General features: G+C 36.4%; 1 protein-coding gene across 2 annotated transcripts in view; it reads right to left on the minus strand.

Annotated features, from left to right (window-relative positions):
* Positions 1–19,638, minus strand: part of GMDS (GDP-mannose 4,6-dehydratase) — a 786,198-nt gene that overhangs the window by 136,588 nt on the left and 629,972 nt on the right. For both annotated transcript variants that reach the window (XM_027842109.1, XM_027842184.1), the window contains exon 8: positions 14,478–14,596. In XM_027842109.1, coding sequence (XP_027697910.1) covers positions 14,478–14,596 — 119 coding nt within the window. The remainder of the gene's footprint in view (positions 1–14,477; positions 14,597–19,638) is intronic.

A 19,638-nucleotide genomic window follows, 5' to 3' on the forward strand; every position in this document is an offset into this window, starting at 1 on the left:
CATCCAGCCTAGCAGAAGTTCTATCCTTTATTGGATTTTCTTCTTGCCACAAATTAAGCTAATGACTATATCAATCAGCACCAGTATATTGAACTATAATGTTCCTAATGTTATTCTTACAGGATCATGCCATACTTCCCTTCCTCCTCTTATCTGTCCTTTCATCTTCTGTATATGTTTTTTTCTGGAGGTGATTGTGAATTATCTCAATTAATATTTCCTTTTCTGTGTCCAGAAGTTCTGGGCAATTTTCTTGTAATATTTCTTGCATTATGGTGTTCACATTTTTTGAATTGTTATGTTTTCTGGGAGAATAATCCTTAGGTTGCCTCTACACATCCTGTCTTCAAGATCAATGTATTTTGCTTGAATAGAGAGGATGCTTTTTTTTTAAAAGTACTATTGCTTTTTCCTTTTCTTTTCCTAGATTGTCCTTCACTTCTGTGAATTCCTAATCAGTTGTTCTCTCTTTTGCAGATTTAAGTTTTCTATTCTGCCAATTATTTCTGTTCCACGGGCATAAATTCTGCTCTCATAATTTTCATTTCTCTTTTAAACCATTTATGAACAGTGGGTTGTTGTCCCATGTTCTCAAATTCAAAGACGGTACTCTATTCAAAGATGGTACTCTATCTCACCAAGTGTTGAATCATTTTCCTTTTCCTTTGGTAATATTTATTCATACCAGCCTGAATTAGTTTACCAGGTCTGTAGGCCACATTTCCTTTTGCTGTTAATGCTTTCCCTGTTGATTTATTTGCTTATGTTCAAGGTCTTTGAATTTTCTTCCCTCTGAGATCTTTGTGATTTCCACCCCCCCAACCATTTTACTCTTTTGTTTACTTTTTGACTCCCTCTTCTTTGATAGTGGGTTCCCTCAGGGTTGGATCTCAAATCATTTTAGCATCATCCCATGCTGAATATCAGCCAATGACTTTCGTGGGCACAGAACTGGCCCCAGCTAGATGCTGGACTCTCTCCCTCAGGCTTAGTGGAGTGCTACATACCCTCACACAGCACCCCTCCCACATCCATCCCACACCCCACACCCCACAGTGTCCTTTCCTCTTCCCTCTCTTCCTTTGGACCCTGTCCTGGCAATTCAGAGTGCTTCCACACTGGTGCTCCTGCAACCAGGGTTGATTTCTGTTGTTTGGAGCTCTGAGTTTCTGGAGGAGGGGAGATAGTTTGGAGTGTGGGCTTGAGCACCATTTTAACCCCAGACACAAATCTTTCCCCTTTCCCTTGGTCCCTCTGCTCTCCTGGAGAGATCTTTTGTAGCATAGAACACTGGCCAATAGCAAACATCTGTGGCTTGGAGCCTGGACTTCCAGGGCACTAGGAAGAGGGAGTGGGGGGGACTGGGTATGGAAATGCATTTTGTTGCAAGCCCGTGGGTCAGGTAGGCCAATGAGGCCTCCCTGCTGGTATTGTAGTGGACAGTGGGGAAACTTCTTTTGGGTTTGTGGTGTTCTAGACCACTGAGGCTGTTGAAGTTGCTTCATCTTTGGAAGATCATTCTGGTTTGAGAGGTTGTGTTGAGCAGAGAAAATGCCTAGACTTCCATCTATTTAACCACATGACCCAGAAGTTCCTCCATATGTCATTTAAAGATCTAAGTTGGTCATTATTCAATGATCAACTATGATAGACTTAGCTCTTTTCAGCAACACAATGATCCAAGACAATTCCAAAAGACTGAGGATGGAAAATGCTATCCACCTCAAGAGAAAGAACTGATGGAGTCTGAATGCTGATTGAAGCATACTGTTTTCACTTTCTTTATTTTTATTTTTTGTTTTTTGTTTTTCCTTTTGCAAACTGTAATTGTTTTGCCAACTGTTTCTTCTTTCATGGCATGACTAATATGGAAATAAGTTTTACATGATTACACATATATATAACCTATATCAAATTGTTTACTGTCTTAGAGAGGGTAGAAGAAAACTTGAAATTCAATATTTTATAAAAAAAAGTTAAAATTATCTTTATATGTAATTGGAAAAAACAAAATACTATTTAAAAATCTAAGTTAGTCAATGGACTTTTTGTTTCTTTAAGTCAATCTTTTGAAAGTCTCATCTTCTTCATCAAAATGTAGCCATCAAGGGGCAGCTAGGTAGTACAGTGGATAGAGTTCTGACCTTGGAGTCAGGAGGACCTGAGTTCAAATCCAGCCTCAGACACTTGACACTTACTAGCTGTGTGACCCAGGGCAAGTCACTTAACCCTGATTGCCTCACCAAAAAGAAAAAAAAATGTAGCCATCAGAAATCCCACAGAAAAGGAAATAACTTCAGATTAGTCAGTTCAAGTGCCAGTGTAGAAACTTTACTTCTCAGTTAATAGGATTTTTATATTCAGCTTCTCCCCCCTCCAGAAATGTGTATTTCTATTATCAATCAAAATATAGCATAACAAAATGCAATCTTTCCATTGCCCAAAAAGTCTATTTGCTTCTTTAGCAGAGAATGGTCTGTAAGATATCTAGGCGCTGTAATGGTTACAGGATATTCTTGAAATCCTATTCTCATTTAATAAGATAAATGACAGATAATTAGTCAAGACAAGTGTTTTCCTGTTTGTTTTGTCTTGCTATCACTTAAGTGGTAGTAAGAAAGTGTTTCCCTCTCATATTACTTCATTGATAATAAGTAAAAGGAAAAATACTATTCCCCCCATAATGCAACAGAAGAAAATATTTGTGTCTCAAAGGCTTTCCTGGCAGTGAAAGGGCTGAATTAGAAATGACTTCAGTCATTTTATTAATTTCACAATGGCACAGGAAGTGATGACGCTCTGCTACTGCTCTTCGCAGATCCCTACCTCATCCTTTCAAAACAAATTTTTTACATTATTTTATAACAAATTTCAGAAGAAGTTAAAATAATGGCAAAAGAGATGAGACTGAATAGTTAGGCTACTTGGATAGAACTATGATTAATCAGTTCTCCACCTCTTAGAGTCTCAACCAAGTTCCTTATAAATTTCCATAGAGGAAACAACTCAGACACTCATGGATCTATGATCTCACTGATGTGTTATTACTTGTAATAATGCAGATTATAATCTATCTAAATCTTCTATCCTATGGAACTTTTGACCATGTCCTCTAAGTTTACTATGGTGGAGGAGTTGGGTGCGAAGTCCACCCAATGTCCAAAGTGCTTTTTTTGCTTTCTTTTGACACCAGTGAAGCAGCTGGTGTTCATTGGTTATTCATTGCCTTTCTCTTGTGACTAGATAGTCTTATTTTTGGTTTATAAATTTCTTTAATGACATTCTAATTTTCTTTCTTCTTTGCAATCTCTTGATTTAAATGTGTTTCAGGCTGTTCACGCCCACCACACACCTCTCCATTGCCCTCTGGATGAAACGCATTTTCAATTCCCCAGAGGCTATAATATTCCATTTGTGCAGTTATATATACTGGTACACTACTTGTATTAAAACAAAAACAAAAATAAAACAGGGCTTTGTTTCAGGGCAGAAAAAAAATGGGTTCATAAAAATAACAGTAACTTCCCAAAGGCAATCTAGTTCACGTTTCTTTCTTTCTGTTCAATTCTCGAGTTAGGCTGTCCACATTATAATGTGGACAGTAGACCATCATTTACTTATCTTTTTCTTTTGGGTGGATGATTAGGCTTACTCTTTTAATGATTACAATCTCATGTTCTGGGACTTGATGCAATTGGCACAATTTTATCTGCATACAGAGGCATCAGTGGGAAGTCTCTTCAGATCAAATTTGATACTGAATACCCTCTATGATGAGGTCAGAGGTGAGCAGATATCTCCATGTTTTATGCCTTGCCTTATATTAGTGATCATAAGGTCACTGTACAAGGTTATCTCACTTGTTATATCTTTCAAGGAATTTTTGTATAATTCTGATGTAGGGCACGGGAAACATCTTGTTGAAAGAAAACCTTTATGGTGGCCCCTTGCTCTAGTCAGACAATAAGGATTTATTAAATCCCTTCCTCATGCGAGGAATTATGTCTGGTGTGGATTCACAAAAAGGTATAAACAGTCTCTTCCCTCAAGGAGCTCACATTATAAAAGGAGGGAAAATATTAATAACAATAATAACGTTAGCATTTATATAGCACCTACTATGTGCCAGATACTATGCTAAGCATTTTACAAATGTTATTTCATTCAGTTTTCACAACAAACCCTATGAGGTAGGTGATGTTATTATTTTTATTTTACAGTCGAGGAAACTGAAGTAAACAGAAGGTAAGTGATTTGCCCAAGGTCACACAGGTAGTAAGTGTCTGAGGCTGAATGTGAACTCAGGAAGATGTCTTCCTGACTCCAGACCCAGTGCTCTATCCACTGAACCATCTGGCTGCCTCTGATAAAAGAACTAGGTATGTACAAGATACAGGGTATCCTAAAAGTGTTAGTTAAGTTTTCTGTTATTTAAAGCTGAAAACTTTTTTTCATTTGTTTTTTTCTGAGAGATTATTTGAGTAAAAATGCTTTCACTATCTATTTAGAATTATACATTCATTCTTTATTGAGTAAACATACTTTCACTCTCTATGTAGAATTATACATTGTAATTACTTTTTGTACGAGTGATTTTATACCAGGTTGAGTTTTAACTGAGGAAATAAGGATTAAGAAAAGAAAAGAATACCTCATGGAATCTTTTGTTTTCTATGTGAAGCCTGGTAACTTTTTGTTTATTTGTTAGCTAATTTATTACAAAAACTTGGGACTATTGACAACAATTGTGCCCAATCCTACTGTGATTAGTGAAACTTTGCTGATTGAGGGAAAATCTTTTGGAACTGTGAATTTTCTTTTAGAACTCTATTTTAAGGTTTGTTGTGTCCATGAGTCAATGTTCCACCACTTCAAGAAAAATACCAGCATCTCAATGGGAGTGAGGTCTATGATCTGCAACCAGTGGATATCTGTCCCTGGGAGGGGCTGGGAATGGGGAAGGTTGGGAGGGTGACTTTGGGAAAGCTAAGACAGGACCTTCTTGACACAGTTTCTGAGATAAAAAATGTTCCTATCTAGTTAGTTCTGAGCCTAGCTGGAGTATGCTATCATACAATTGGCTGCTTATACTATTCTTACCTGTAGTCAAATGGAACTATGGATGCTTTATCCTATTATACATGTGTTGAGTCATTCTGTGCCCTTGGGCTTAGGCCTGGAGGACTTATGCTGCCACAGTGGTCCCAAACTGCTTCTTCAAAAACTGAAAACTTTATTAAAACTTTTTGGGACAGCCTTATACACAAAACAGATGGAAGATCATTTTAGCACAAAGGCATTCATAGTTAGTGAGGGAGGAAGAGGCCTCCTGTAGAAGGTAGGATTTGAGCTGAATCTTGAAGTAAGACAGGGAAAATAAGAGGCAGAAGAGAGGGGGAGAAACATATTCCAGTCCTGGGTAACAGTCAGTGTGAAAGCAAAGAGTTTAAGAAAAGGTGTAAGGAGATGGAGTGTAAAGAATAGCCAACAGTGGGTAGGTCAGTGTGGCAAGATTATTGATGTGTGTGGAGAACAGTCAGGGGTAAGAAGACTGGAGAGGTAGGAAGGGGTCGCTTTGTGAAGAGCTTTAAATGCCAAAACAGAAGGCTTTATATTTGATCCTAGAAGTAAAAAAAATTTTTACAGTAAATAAACAATAAGCATAGTTGGATCTTGTATTCTCCATCATCTTTCACTCAATGGTATGATGAGAAACACAGCCTATTGTGGAACACTGCTCATAAAAGTCTGCTTGTTCCTTTATAATACCCTTTTCAAGGATGGCCTCAATGCACACATAGTGTAAAATTTTATAAGAATACTTATATGAGAAAACAGGTGTACAGACCACTAGCTGATGTTCTGTTGGTCTTCCTTTCTTGATAGTTATTAAAATACCAGGTTTTTTTTTTTAACCTCCATCTTTCCCTTCTTCCTCTCCTGTAGACACCTTGAGTGACAATCGCTCAAGAACTTCAAAACTCTTATTTTTAGCATGAACTTCCTCAGTGTATTCTTGATCTATTTCAGCTGCGTTTCCCTTTTCCTTTTCTCTTTTGTTTTGTTTAAGCTTTTAAAAAGGGGTATGTACTGAGATGCTATAGTAAGAAGAGTTTGTACAAAAATATCACCTCCCCCAAGTCTGAGACACAACCTCCTACAAGTACATAGTCTAGGGAAAGTGGGCTCCAGCTAAGAGAGAACATGTGGCAAAGGGGTATCTCAAAGCTCCTGAAGAGATGAAAACTCTTTTCTCCCTTCCTGGAGTCTTTATGAAATTCCCCTGAAATGTGTGTGGCTCTTTTCCTGGGTCTTGTGGGTAGAGATCTTTGTAGAGTCCTGGGGTCTCACTTCTTTCTGGCTGAATGCATTATTTGTTATTGGTCTAGTTTTTCTGATAACATAGTCAACTGGAGAAGGGAGTTTACACTTCTTCTTGGCTCATTCTCCACTCACTACCCCTCTTTACTGCATTCTGGTTACAGGTGAAAGGGTCTAGAGTCTCAAAGCACTGTCAAAGCTAAACTGCTTTCCCTTTGCTGATATACCTTAGGCCCAGAGGTGTGTCTAATTCTTTCTACCAATCTCAATACATTTCCTGATCTGATTTTATTCAATGGTTTGAGGCACTTAACTTTTCACATCTAGTTTGCCTTTCACTGATTAATTCAATATCAGTGCATAGGAATTGTTCATACTTAGTTTACGCATTTGACTGATTGAGTATGTAAATTTTTATATAGCATTTTAAGTTTTGCAAAGGGTTTTACAAATATTATTTTACTTAGCTCTCACAACAACCATGGGTGGTAAGTATTTTCATTTTACAGATGAGGAAACTGAGGCAGAAAGAGGTTAAGTGACTGGACTAGGGTCACATAGTGATTAATTGTCTGAGGCTGAATTTGAACACAGGTCTTCCTAATTCCTGGCCTGGTACTCTATCTACTGCTTATACAGCTGCCTCAAATGAAAGAATTCTCATCTGTCAGAGGTATAGGGGTCAGAACATCTTATTAGTTACCTTAATGGGTTTAAGAGTATGTGAAACACCTCTTTTTTCCCAGGTTTAGTTGGACCCCTCAACAAATGTGTGGAGTTGCCTCTCAGACTAGAAAATACATAGCTGAAAGTGAATTGTGTGGTCCTCAGAGCTGATGGGCACATTTATTCCTTGTATCATTTTCCTTTGTCCACTGATATGTTTGCAGAGTAAATCCTATACAGTTAAGTTGAAAATTCTGTGGATGCATCAGGTCTCTCCACTCATTTATCAGTGTGAGAATCATTCTTCCAATTGTACAGATGAGGAAACTGAAGCTTAGACATCTTAAGCAACTTCCCCAGAAACTAAGATGGGATTGAAACACAGCTTCCTTCTCTTCTATGGAAATGTCCCCCTTTTAATCTCCTCTCCCCAATTTTCAAATCTCCTTATATACTGATTGAAACACAGCTTCCTTCTCTTCTATGGAAATGTCCCCCTTTTAATATCCTCTCCCCAATTTTCAAATCTCCTTATACACTGTTTTTGTTCCTACTGCCAACAAATAACATCCCAGGTTTCCCCTTTACTTTTAATGCCATCTGAATCTCAGTCTCCTCAACTGTCAAATAGTGATAATAACATCTGTATCATTTGTGTCATATATGTATATGTGCATATACATATATACACATATATGCTTATACATGTGTGTACACATATGTATTTCAGCTGCTTTTTCTGATTTTTGTTCTTTTCAATGCTTTTTCTATCTCCTCTATTAAATATTTCTACGACTATCCAAATGAAATATCTTTATTTTCCCTGATGCTGAAGAGTCATAAAAGTTTCTGCAGGTTTTATCCACCTGTCTTCTCTTTGTTGTTGTTCTAGTTCATCTTAAAATTCTCTTTGGATGGGGCAGGTAGGTGGCACAGTGGATAGAGCACCGGTCCTCGACTCAGGAGGACCTGAGTTCAAATCCGGCCTCAGACACATAACAATCACTAGCTGTGTGACTCTGGGCAAGTCACTTAACCCCAATTGCCTCACTAAAAAAAAAATATATATATATATACACATACATACATACATACATATATATATATATATATATATATATATAAATATAAAATCCCTTTGGATGACGCTGCTTAGTTAAGTGTTTTGCCAAGATTTCTTCAAACTGGTCTTTCTCTCCTCTGCTTTTCCTGTTTTTATTATGTAATACTACTCATAATCTTCGACGGTCCTGCGTGAGATTTTTACCAAAAAAGTAAATGTTAAACTAGTGTTGCCCTTGACTGCCATATTTCTCCACTTAGCAATTACGTTAAAAAATTTTTTTTAGTACAGAAATTTTTAGACTCTTTTGATTTCTTCATTACAATAACTGATTTATGTATTAACTTTCACATAAAATTATTGCAAGTGATGTCATTGTCCTTTCTTCCCTCCATATCCTATTTTGGGGCATGAGTTTTAACTTTTTTTAAATAGGTCTGGTTGGAAATGCTTTAATTCTATGTCATCTTTTTTCAAAATTTTTTCCTACTTTTGTACTAATTTTGATTTTTTGCTCTAAAAATTTGGTGCTCTGACCATACACAGATAGCTAACTCAGGAAAGATTTCTATATCACTAATGAGTCACTTACTATTGGCTAAAATACAATTAAGTTCATTTTTATAGTTATCTTCTTTTCTACTAAAAATTTCTTTTTTATTGTTATGAATCTGACACACTTCAACAAATTTGAACTTAAAGAATAAAGAGCATTACATATGAAATGATAAATCTCTATTATGTACAATCTGTTTTTGGGGTGGGGAGGGTTACATTTCAAATTTAACATGGTAGTTTTAACACTGTCGTGCATTTGTGTCCCATTCTGAACTTTCTTCTCTTTATTTTTAATTACTCATTGACACACTTTTCTTTCTTTTCTTCCTTAAGAATCATTATCACACTTCTCTTTTATTCCTCATGGAGTTTCCCTTGATAACAAAAAAAGCATAGATACACAAAACAAAGCCAAATGTTGGCCATGTTGGAAAAAAAAAATATTCCACATTCTACTCCTCTATTCCATTACTATTTTGCTAAGATAAGAAACAGTAGCCATCAATAGGCTTTTGGAGTTACAATTGGTCATTATTTTCATCATGGCTTTTTAGACTTTCACAGTCGTTTTCTCTTAAAATGTTGGAGTTAACACATAAATTGTTCTCTTGATTCTGTTCACTTCACACTGCATTAGTTCAAAAATATCTTCTGATATTTCTCTGAATATCATTTCTGTCATTCTTATGGTGCAAAAATAATCCATTAATTCATATGCTATAATTTTCCAACCACTCTCCAATTAATAGATATTTCTTTAATTTAAGATTTTTGCTATAAGTTCTTATATAAATATTTTTGTACCTGAGTCTTTTCTCTCTTTTGATTTCTTCAGGGTTTAAGCACTGTAGTAGCATGGCTGGGTCAAAGGGTATTTGTCAAGTGAATTTGGGAGTATAGTTTCAGGTTGTTTTCCAGAATGCATGGACTAATTAAAAAAACTACACCAAAAGTACATTAGTATGCTCCTCCTTCTTCCAGCAACTATAATTTTCCTTTTTTGCAATCTTTCCCCTTAACCCAATAATTGGAGTCCCTGAGCACTTTGCTGCTAAGGACAGCCTTGAAAATGACACATTGAATTTATTATATATTTAAAAGATAAATGCAAGCTCTACATAATAAATATTTGCAGTTTGATGTGCATTCCTTATTTCCTCACTTACTATGGATATAGAAATGCTCACCTTATTTTATGTTTGCTAAGTTCAGAATTTAAAAAAAAATCAACCCCATTCCCAGAAAAACAACAACAACACTGTTTGATTACTTGTATATCTAGTGCAGGGGTGGGAAACTTGCAGCCTCAAGGCCACATGTGGCCCTCCAGGTCCTCAAGTGCAGCCCTTTGACAGAATGGATTCAGTCTGAATTCACTGATTTCTATTTTTAGGAAAAAAAATCAGTCCCAAAAGTTTTGATGATTATTGTTTTATAGTACAGTTTGAGATCTGGTACTACTAGACTGCCTCCTTTTTCACTTTTTCACCATTTTCATTATTTTCCTTGATATCCTTGATGGTTTGTTCTTCAAGATGAATTTTCCTATTCTTTTCCTAGTCCTATATATTAACCCTTTGATTAGTATGACAAAGCTCTTTGAGGGCAGGGGCTATTGTTTTTTTTATCTGTATCCCCAGAACTTAGCACAGTGCCTATAGAGGCACTTAATAAATAAATGTTTATTGATTGACTGATACTCTAGAGTTGGCAGGAAATTGAATTATCTTTGCAAAAGTTTTCCAATAATATATTAAGAATATATTTTTAAAATGTAAGACTTTTTATGACTGGAACAAACCAAGTGGATATATAGGTAAGAGTACATAGACCTTCATATATAATTGGACTTTAAAAGAAAATAAAAGCAAAACTCCAAATGTTTTTAAATTTAACACTAGGTTGGAAAATTTTCCTTAAAAATGAATTTATTATATTTATATAATTATATATGAATATAATTATATATTAATTAGTATTATTATATAATAATATTGATATTATATTATTATATTATTTAAAATGCATTTTATATAAGTTGCTAAATTTCAAAGAATGTTTCAAGAATTTTTTTCAGGGAGTAAACTCCTCTCCAAAAAATTTTTTTTCATTCACATTTACACTGTACACTCCTTTCAGATTTAAAAAGTACTTTCCTTAAAACAGGTCTATTCAATGAGTTAACTAACACAAATATTATTATTTCAACTGATTCTTGATTTCAGCAGTATTGCCACTATATCACACTGCCTCCACTAAATAGCAGATTGCAAGATTTAGGATGGGTTAGATCCACATTACTTAATCCTTTTATCTCCCTTAGTACCTAGTAAATTTCTTTGCACTTGGTGCCTCTGTGCCTGGCACATAGTAAATGCTTAAAAATGTGTTAATGTTTGTTGATATTTTCAGGGCACTGAAGGACTGGATAGTAAATTATTATCTCCAAAACCAGAGTCAGTGGTACTCTTATTTGTTATCTGTTTCTTAAAAAAATGCTATGCCACTCCCGTCCCCCACCCCCCGCAACTGCCTCAACTAGGTGACTAGGGTGCTGGGCCTGGAGTCAGGAAGACCCTGTGTTCAAATCTGACCTCAGACACTTATTAGCTGCCTGACCCTGGGCAGGTCACTTAATACCTATCTGACTCAATTTCCTCATCTGCAAAATGGGGATAATTATATCTTTACAGGGTTGTTGTGAGGATCAAATGAGATAATTGTAAAGTGTTTAGCACAGTGCCTAGAATGTAGTAGGTGCCTAATAAATACTTGTTCCTTTCTCCCCCATTTACTTAGAAAAAAGGAGCATCAGGCCCAGACTGAGTATTCTTATTTCATCTATGAGAAATAGTGTCTTCACTCCAAGGAGTGACCTTTCACTTTCTGGATTTTGTGAAAAGAATGAATAAAATTCTTTTCTTGTCCTCTAATTCAATATATCTCATTTGTGAACAAATACTGATGGCAAGGATGCACACAAATGACAAATACAGCTTTATCCTAAATATGTGAACTTTACATTGACATGAATAAATCTGATTTATAAATAAATAGGTTCCATGAGGCTAGGAGATGTAGTGATTAGAAACTAAAAAGTCACAATGCAAGCCTATTCAGAAAGTCAACATTTACCTGGTATCTATTAAGCTCTTTTAACTTTAAGTGTTAAGCTGATTCCACCTACTAAAAACACAATTTAATGTTGTGGACTGTTTTCATTCCATTTCCCATTGTGTAGTTCATAAATAAGGATAAAGGGAATAAGCACAAAGTTGTGAAATAAAGAACTTAAAACTGACTCATGAAGAGACTACAACCAACACAAGGAATATGTAACCAACACAAGTACATCTGGAACCCTGAGATAGTACAGGTCTTCCTCAACGAGATCGATACATGGCCACTAAGAAAAGACTAGCCTAACAATCTGGACAGTAAAAAACCAAGTAGATGAAGAATGACTATTATGACATGCTCCCATTGAGTACACATTATCTTGGCTAGGCACTTCAGGTAGGCACTAAGGTGGGCCTAGAAGTGAACAGGAGCAAGAAAGCACACTTGATTCCATTGGGAAAGCGTTAATAGTTTCAACAGTCCCAAGCTAGCTCCTGACAAATGCTCACCTTCTTAATACCAATATTCTTCTAGTGCTACAAAATGGCTATGAATCATGGACCATTACAATTTCTACAGACTCACACCTGTGAATTGCCCACAGGCAATGGACCAATGCATGACACGTGTCAACAGACTACAGGTTACACAAGTTATCAATGATAGCTTGTGGCCAAGAAGTGTCATAAAACATGTCATCAGTGACATATGATGACCAGGAAGTCATGGGCCAATCAGGAGGTGAGAACAAGGAATAAGAGATATTCTCAAAATAGTAACAACAACTACAACAACAAAAACCTAGAAGGCCACTAGGGTTTTGAATAGGACCTCCAATGAAGAATGAGGACAAGAATGGCACAGGATGAGAAAGCATGAGAGGCTGCAAACTACACAGTGTTTACTCATGTTTATCAAATCAAAGATCCCTGAGAGTAACAAAGTATAAATTGAAAAAGATACCTGAAGTCCTATGTAAATAAATTCCCTGAACTTGAATGATTCCTAAAGTAACTGAGTTAAAACATTCTCTACCTTCCCTCCCCTCCCTTGACCCTGCCAATTTCCAAGTGTTCAAATCATAATGTGCTCTTTGTTCACTTCTGCACAGTTCCTGAGTATGTTGAGATATTGTTCCCAAGTAAAACTTATTGGCCCTCTCGAAAGTTCACCAGCTGCAGTGACTTTGATGGCCTAAGGAACAGCCTTGGCATAGCATCATGGAGGAGCCTGTGGCTTTCCTCTTCTTCTTCCAGCTGAGATTGGTATGTTGATGCAGGGGGCCCAAAGAAGATACAGAAGGAGGGAAATTGAAAAAATAATAAACAATAAAATATAAATCACAGAAAGCATTCACCAAGCCATCATGATTTTATTATCTGGCCTTGAGAAGGAATTTTGTATTTTCTGTCAAACTATGCAGAATATGCATTGTAAACATTCTGCACCCCCAGCTCAATATTTTCCTTCGTATCTCAGAAAGACAAGAGCTGTGTAATGGGAATGTTGAATGACAGGGGTCCATAACTCTGGTGGCACGAATCAGGATTACAGTGCCCCACCACAGACAAGAAGCAACAAATGAAGAAAGGTCTTTATTTTAACTCAATGCATCAGTATTTCTTATCTGTCTCTTTCTTTGCTTCTTGATAATTTTTGAAGCAGCTGGCTGATTTTGTCCATATTTGTATACTGCTAGGCAGTAATCATAAGACGCACTATATGTGGTGGACAGAGGGCTAGACCTAATAGTGGAGAAGAAATGGGCTCAAGGCTTGCCACTGATACATACTGGCTTAGGTGATGATGGGCAAGTCAATAAACTGAAGGCAAGTGTCTTGAAGGAACTCTAAGCCTTAAAGATACATTCTAGTTGTCACTGAATTGGTGGAAGGATTTCCCATACCTAGAGTTCACCACACTGATGAAATCACAAGTCTGGACAAGAACAAAGCCACCAACATGCACTTTAAGTTTAATTTATCATTCCTTCTGCCATATTAATTCAAAATGATAAGAAATTTTAAAAAGGGGATACTTTCAGTCATTTTTAACTGATTTCAATGAAACTTGTTACATGGGTAGAATTTAGACAGATTTCACTAACTAAATAAGAATGATTGGCTTTTGTTTGGTCTCCTACACTGGGTTGGAATAGCCAATGTTATGAACACTATCTTATGGGCCCAAAGGGCATTCTGGAGGTAAGAAAGGGGTATTTTTAAAAAAAAATGTTTCTTACTAGAACATTCTGTGTGGAATGCTAAATTAATCTTAAAAGAGGTGTTTAATTCTTGGGGCTACAGAGAAGAAAAATGACAAGTGAAATGAAAACTGAATAGCATCAAGGATAAAAGTGACTTGCCAAATTTCATGGGGATTAATTTTAAGGCTACCCCCTACCTTTGTGAAAGCATTTCCCTCCTGTGATGAGGGATTCTGCCAAATATTTTTAATGCTCCAATTAAAACCTGACCTCAAACTTTGTGAAAGGCTCTCATATTCTTCTTCTCAGAGCTTCACATGCAGAGGCAAAAAACATCCTGGCTGGAAAGGCTCAAGCTTAGTGATTTGCCATCTTTGGATTCAGAAGCTCACTGTGGCAGGGCAAGGTCTGTGTTTAATACTGAGCACGTCTGTCTTGCTATGCTAGGAGAGGTAAGGAATTGCTCCACAGGGGCAAATCTATACACAAACACAAATGACTGACAAATAGTCAGAAACCCACTCCCAAACCAGGTAGACTTACACAATAGTTTTTCCAATGTAAAAAAATGATTTCTCCACAAATTCACGGACACTGTGGACTTCACCGGTAGCAATGACAAAGTCTTCCGGCTCATCGATTTGCAACATTAGCCACATAGCCTAAAGAAAGAAAAATAAATCTAGGCTAAGCAACTCATTAGCTGGCTTCTATCATATATGCTATTGTATTACCACATTTTTATGTATAAATAACCACACATGGTTTCAGACAATAAGGAAAATGGGTATGACTTCCATATAGGGTGGTATCTGGTTTAGTGCAGAGCTCTGTGGAGAATTACTTCAATTATATCACACTGAAGAAACAGGAATTGAAAGACTTTACCTAATTTTCCTTTTGTTTCAAACAAATTTAGAAGACTGGGAAAAATTATTTGGAGTTAAAGTGTTAGACCTTAGAAGAAAAAATTATTTTGGAGTTAAAGTGTTAGACCTTAGAAGAAAAAATTATTTTTTAGCAGTGAAATGATTATACAAATCAGAATCTGTCAAAAGCTTTGAGAAGGCTCAATTTCTCCTTGGATATGTCACTTCAACATTTTAATTCCTTTTAACCCAAAGTGTTAGGTTTGTCAGGTTCTGCCAGTTTCAAGGAAAAATAAAACCAGACATTTTCACAGAAGTATCATATTTTCAAGTCTTTTGTGACATTTTGTTTCATTCATGGAAGATTTTAGAAAAACACAGAAGACAGGTCACTGGGCCATATTACATATGCCCTTGACATTATCCTCAGCTTGGGGATTTAAAATGATTGGACAATGGAAACAGTTTTATTTTTCTTTCTTAAGGATGTTTTCTCATCATTTATGTAATGATACCTGGATGATGGATAATATATTGTTAGCTGGGAAAAAGATACTTTCATTCATATTATCTTAGAACACTTCAAATTCGATTCTGAATCAAGAGGTCATGGAGAATGATTAATGTCACAAACCTTTAATTTCTTTTAAAAATTAGAATGATGGCATAACTATTAATAAAGAACTTGAGTAAATAAAACAATTACACATGTACATATATATATATAGATATGGAGAGAGAGAGAGACAGAGAGAGAGAGAGACAGAGAGACAGAGAGAGAGAGAGAGAGAGAGGGAGGGAGGGAGAGAGAGAGAGATTTCTCTGGCTGACACAAAGAAATTTAACAGAGAAAATCCCATGTCAACTGCTATAATGTAGAGATGAATTTATAGATGGTTCATTTACAACAGATTCAAAATCCTCAGATACTAGTGAGCTGTGTGCCCTTGGGCAAGTCACCTCATCTGTGGTTTGCCTCAGTTTCCTCAACCATAAAATGGGGAAAATGATAGCTTTTACCTCCCAGTGTTGTTTTGAGGGGGGGAAAAAGAGATATTATTTGAAAAGCATTTAATACAGTTCCTGGCACTGAGTAAGTGATATATAAATGCTAGCTATGATGTTGATGATGATGATGAGGAGGAGGATGTTTCTTCAAGGTATAGCTCATGTGCCACCAACTTTGCAGAAACTTCCCACATGCTTCCAAGTAAAAGTATTCTCCCCCTACCTCTAAATTCCTAGAGGACTTTGCTCTCTTCTTTTTTACCAAAATATCCTATCTTGCATCATACTCAGCTGGGTACATGTATCCTTAGAGCAGAATGTCAACTCCATGAGGGCAGAGGCTATCTTTTTAAAAAAATGAAATCATAGAAGTGGACGAGATTCAGGTCATCCAGTCAGGTCATTCCAAGAATTTCTCTATGGTATCTGCACTAAGTGAATGACCTCACAGGCATCATCTAGTTTGATCTTTTCTCAAACATGTTAAATTTAAAGGTTACAATGTATTAACTATTGACTCTGTAAATGTTGCAATGGTTTTTGGCCAAAAGAAACAACATAGTGGTCTGACCATTACACTTACTGTTCATGCCCCAAATATTCCTTTGGGACACCAAGGAGTAGCAGGCATTGTTAATCTAGTTTTACAGATAGTGAACTGGAACACAGACTGACTTATGATTTCTATTATCATTTAAGTAAAAAAGAAAATACGAAAATATTTTGGATACATAATAAGATGGGACTTGTTGGAAAAGATCTGGATGTTGGGAAAGATTGAAGGCAAAAGTAAAAGAGAAAGAGGAGGATGAGATAGATAGATAAAATAGATGCATAGATAGATGGAAACAATGAACATGAACTTGGACAGACTTTGGGAGATAGCAGAGGATGGGAGAAGCTAGTGTGCTATGGTTCACAGGGTCATGAAGAGTTGGAAATGACTGACATAAGAAGAAGAAAGAAGAAAGAAGAAGAAAAAAAGGAGAAGGAGGAGGAGGAGGGATAAAACAGTACCACCTGAAAAAAAAGTGTTCTCTTTATTATAAAATGATATTCTAAAACAACTTAGTGCTATTGGAATACGAACTTTGAGCTATATCTCTTGTTGTGAAAAGTGGTAGTACCTTCACTACCTCCTCTCATCCAGTACCTTTTGACCACATAGAATATCGGAAAGATGACTGCAACTTGTGGCTGTGGAGAAATGTGAAGATCACTGGTTATGTCGGACCAGACTCTCTCTAACCAATTGGCTTTACCTGACTACCAAAAAAAAAAAACCAAACCCACAACCCAAACCCCAAGCCCATTTTCTGATATTTAAAATGTTTAATTCATTAAAGACTTTCAAAAGTGGTAAGAAAATAATAAATTATGGTTTGGAATAAAATTTATGTTGATATATTTCTGTAGCATCAGATGAAATAGGACAAGTTATAATTGAAAAGCCACTGTTCTTCAATTTGTAATTATTCCAATTGAAAGAAATTCAAATAAAGCTTTGTGGATCACTTGGTTTGCTTTTTCTTTTCTTTTCAAATACTTCATAATGTTAGGATGATATGGAACCAAGTAGCAAAGAAGTCATGTAAACAGTTACATGAAAGAAAACAAAGGTCTACTAAAAAAGGAGGAAAAATAACATTATTCCTGTAAATAATGTTTGTTACTAATTTTTTCAGTTAGATAAAATCAAGCCAACAGTTACAGATGGCTTTAAATGCCAGGCACACACTTTCCACTGGTACTGCTTTTGTCAGCCAGATAGAAATGTACCTTTGTAGAAGGTTCTCATTTTCACTATGGTAAGTGCCAAGAATCTTTATTTTTCCATCAGACTATTTGAGGCCTTTGACCTATCAATTTCTAGGCATTTCCTTTAAAGTTCATATCGTACCAGACTTCAGGCTGGGAACGAGAAAGAGAGAGGGATACACAACTCCAGATTTATTTGTCATTACTGAATGGTTTGCTGGTTTTCACATAGGGGAAAAGCTTTGTTTAAATTTCCACTGAGCATAATTAATGGTTATTGACTGGTAAATGAAGAACAGGTGACACTCTGAATTAGAAGATATACCATCTTGTGTTCTAGTGTGATAATGGGTTAGTAATTTGCTGCAAAGCTGAGGCCTAGTGCATCCCATCATAATGCTAGATCATGTCCAGGACACAAAAGCCTCTGTGTGAGAGGTATTCATCCATTCACCTCCGTATACAGCTGCACAAGTTGTTTTGGTCCATTTGTTCTCTGATGGACGGCACTACTGAGGTAAAAGTTCACCAATTCTCACCTTCCTGTTCACATGCTGAACCACACGACCCATGACATAGCTAGGCCACAATCTGCGATAAAATCACCACCTTGCTTTGGCTTTTGGATATCAGAACTATTTCATAGTCACACGGAGAAATCTCTCCCTCCACAGCCCCACCCCCAAACAACGAGAAGGAAAAGGATGGGGTCCAAACTCCCTCTAGTTCTAGTATAACCCATTTAGAGATTACTCTAGATAATAACTCAGTTCCTTTAGCCATCTACTTATTTTCATTCTTGATTTTGATTATAAGTTTGAGTCAAAAAACATTTATCTTGTATGTGACACCAAGGAGGAGAAAAGTCCTTGAGGAAAGCAATAGTGCTTCAGGTTCTTCAATATAATATAATGTCCTTTAATGACAAATGTATAGAACAACTTTTAAATACTATCACTCTTAAGGCTCACAATGCTGCAGTCCCTGTGGGATTCCATACACTTTACATTTGAATACTGATAGAAAAAATATTTATTGGATGAAAAAATGACTGAGTTCAAATATAGCAAACATATGTTTGTTCTACAAACCTAAATTATGATGGTTAACAGACTATTTTCATTTTCTTGTTATTGATAATGAAAAGTAACTTTACCATAAAGAATAGCCAGTCTTCTAAATGATGGAGACAGGCAGTGAGCAGAACGGACAGAAATGAAACAGTTTTCATCTAAGCCGGTGTTCCTTCATAGTAACTCTTCATTAGTGAAGGAGAACACCTGAACTGTATTGCTACAGCAACTACCTGCTCCTGATTCTGTGCATGCCTTTTGGGTTGTGCAGTGTGTTTGCCTCCAAATTCTCAAGTCTACAATTGCTTCCACTTCTTCATTAACCTCCAGTTCAGCATCCCAGCCAGAAACACTTATTAACTGAGCTGTCATCCATGAATAACAAGATTTGTTAATCAAGGTTATGTTTAACTACATTTGATTCTCGTTTTTTAAGCTTGGTGCTTCTGTGCTGTATAATTCTGAGAATAGTCAATGCAGAAGCAACCTGTTTTCTGAGGGGGTGAGGAAGTTTCCAAAATAATTTAAATCTAATTGTAATTTTGTGCTTGGTCTAACATGGTCTTGCATGAAGACAACGACAGACATTGAGCCTGTGATTTCAATGGCATAGGGAGTTCCTGGAGAGGAGCTCCCTTTGTCAAAGCAGGCCAACCTCTCTGCAACAAAGGGTCTTAGAGAGGGGTTTTTTTTAACTTTTTCAGTGTAATCGATTCTTTTGGAAGTCTGGTGAACCCTAAGGATCCCTTCTCAGAGCAATATTTATAAATGCATAAGTAAAACACATTGGATTATAAAGGGAACCAATTATATTGAAATACAGATGTAATTTTTTTTTCCCCATCTAAATTCACATATCCTCCAGATCCCAGGTTAAGAACCTGTCTTAGAGAGTTGCTTCATGCACTAAGAGGTCAAGCGTCTTGCCAAGGGCCACACCACTTGTTTGCCTTAGAGGTGGGATTGGAGTCTTGCTCATCCTGGCTCCAAGATCAG

This window comes from Vombatus ursinus, unplaced genomic scaffold, assembly GCF_900497805.2.
Source record: "Vombatus ursinus unplaced genomic scaffold, bare-nosed wombat genome assembly UNPS02000577.1, whole genome shotgun sequence".
Taxonomy (NCBI): Eukaryota; Metazoa; Chordata; class Mammalia; order Diprotodontia; family Vombatidae; genus Vombatus; species Vombatus ursinus.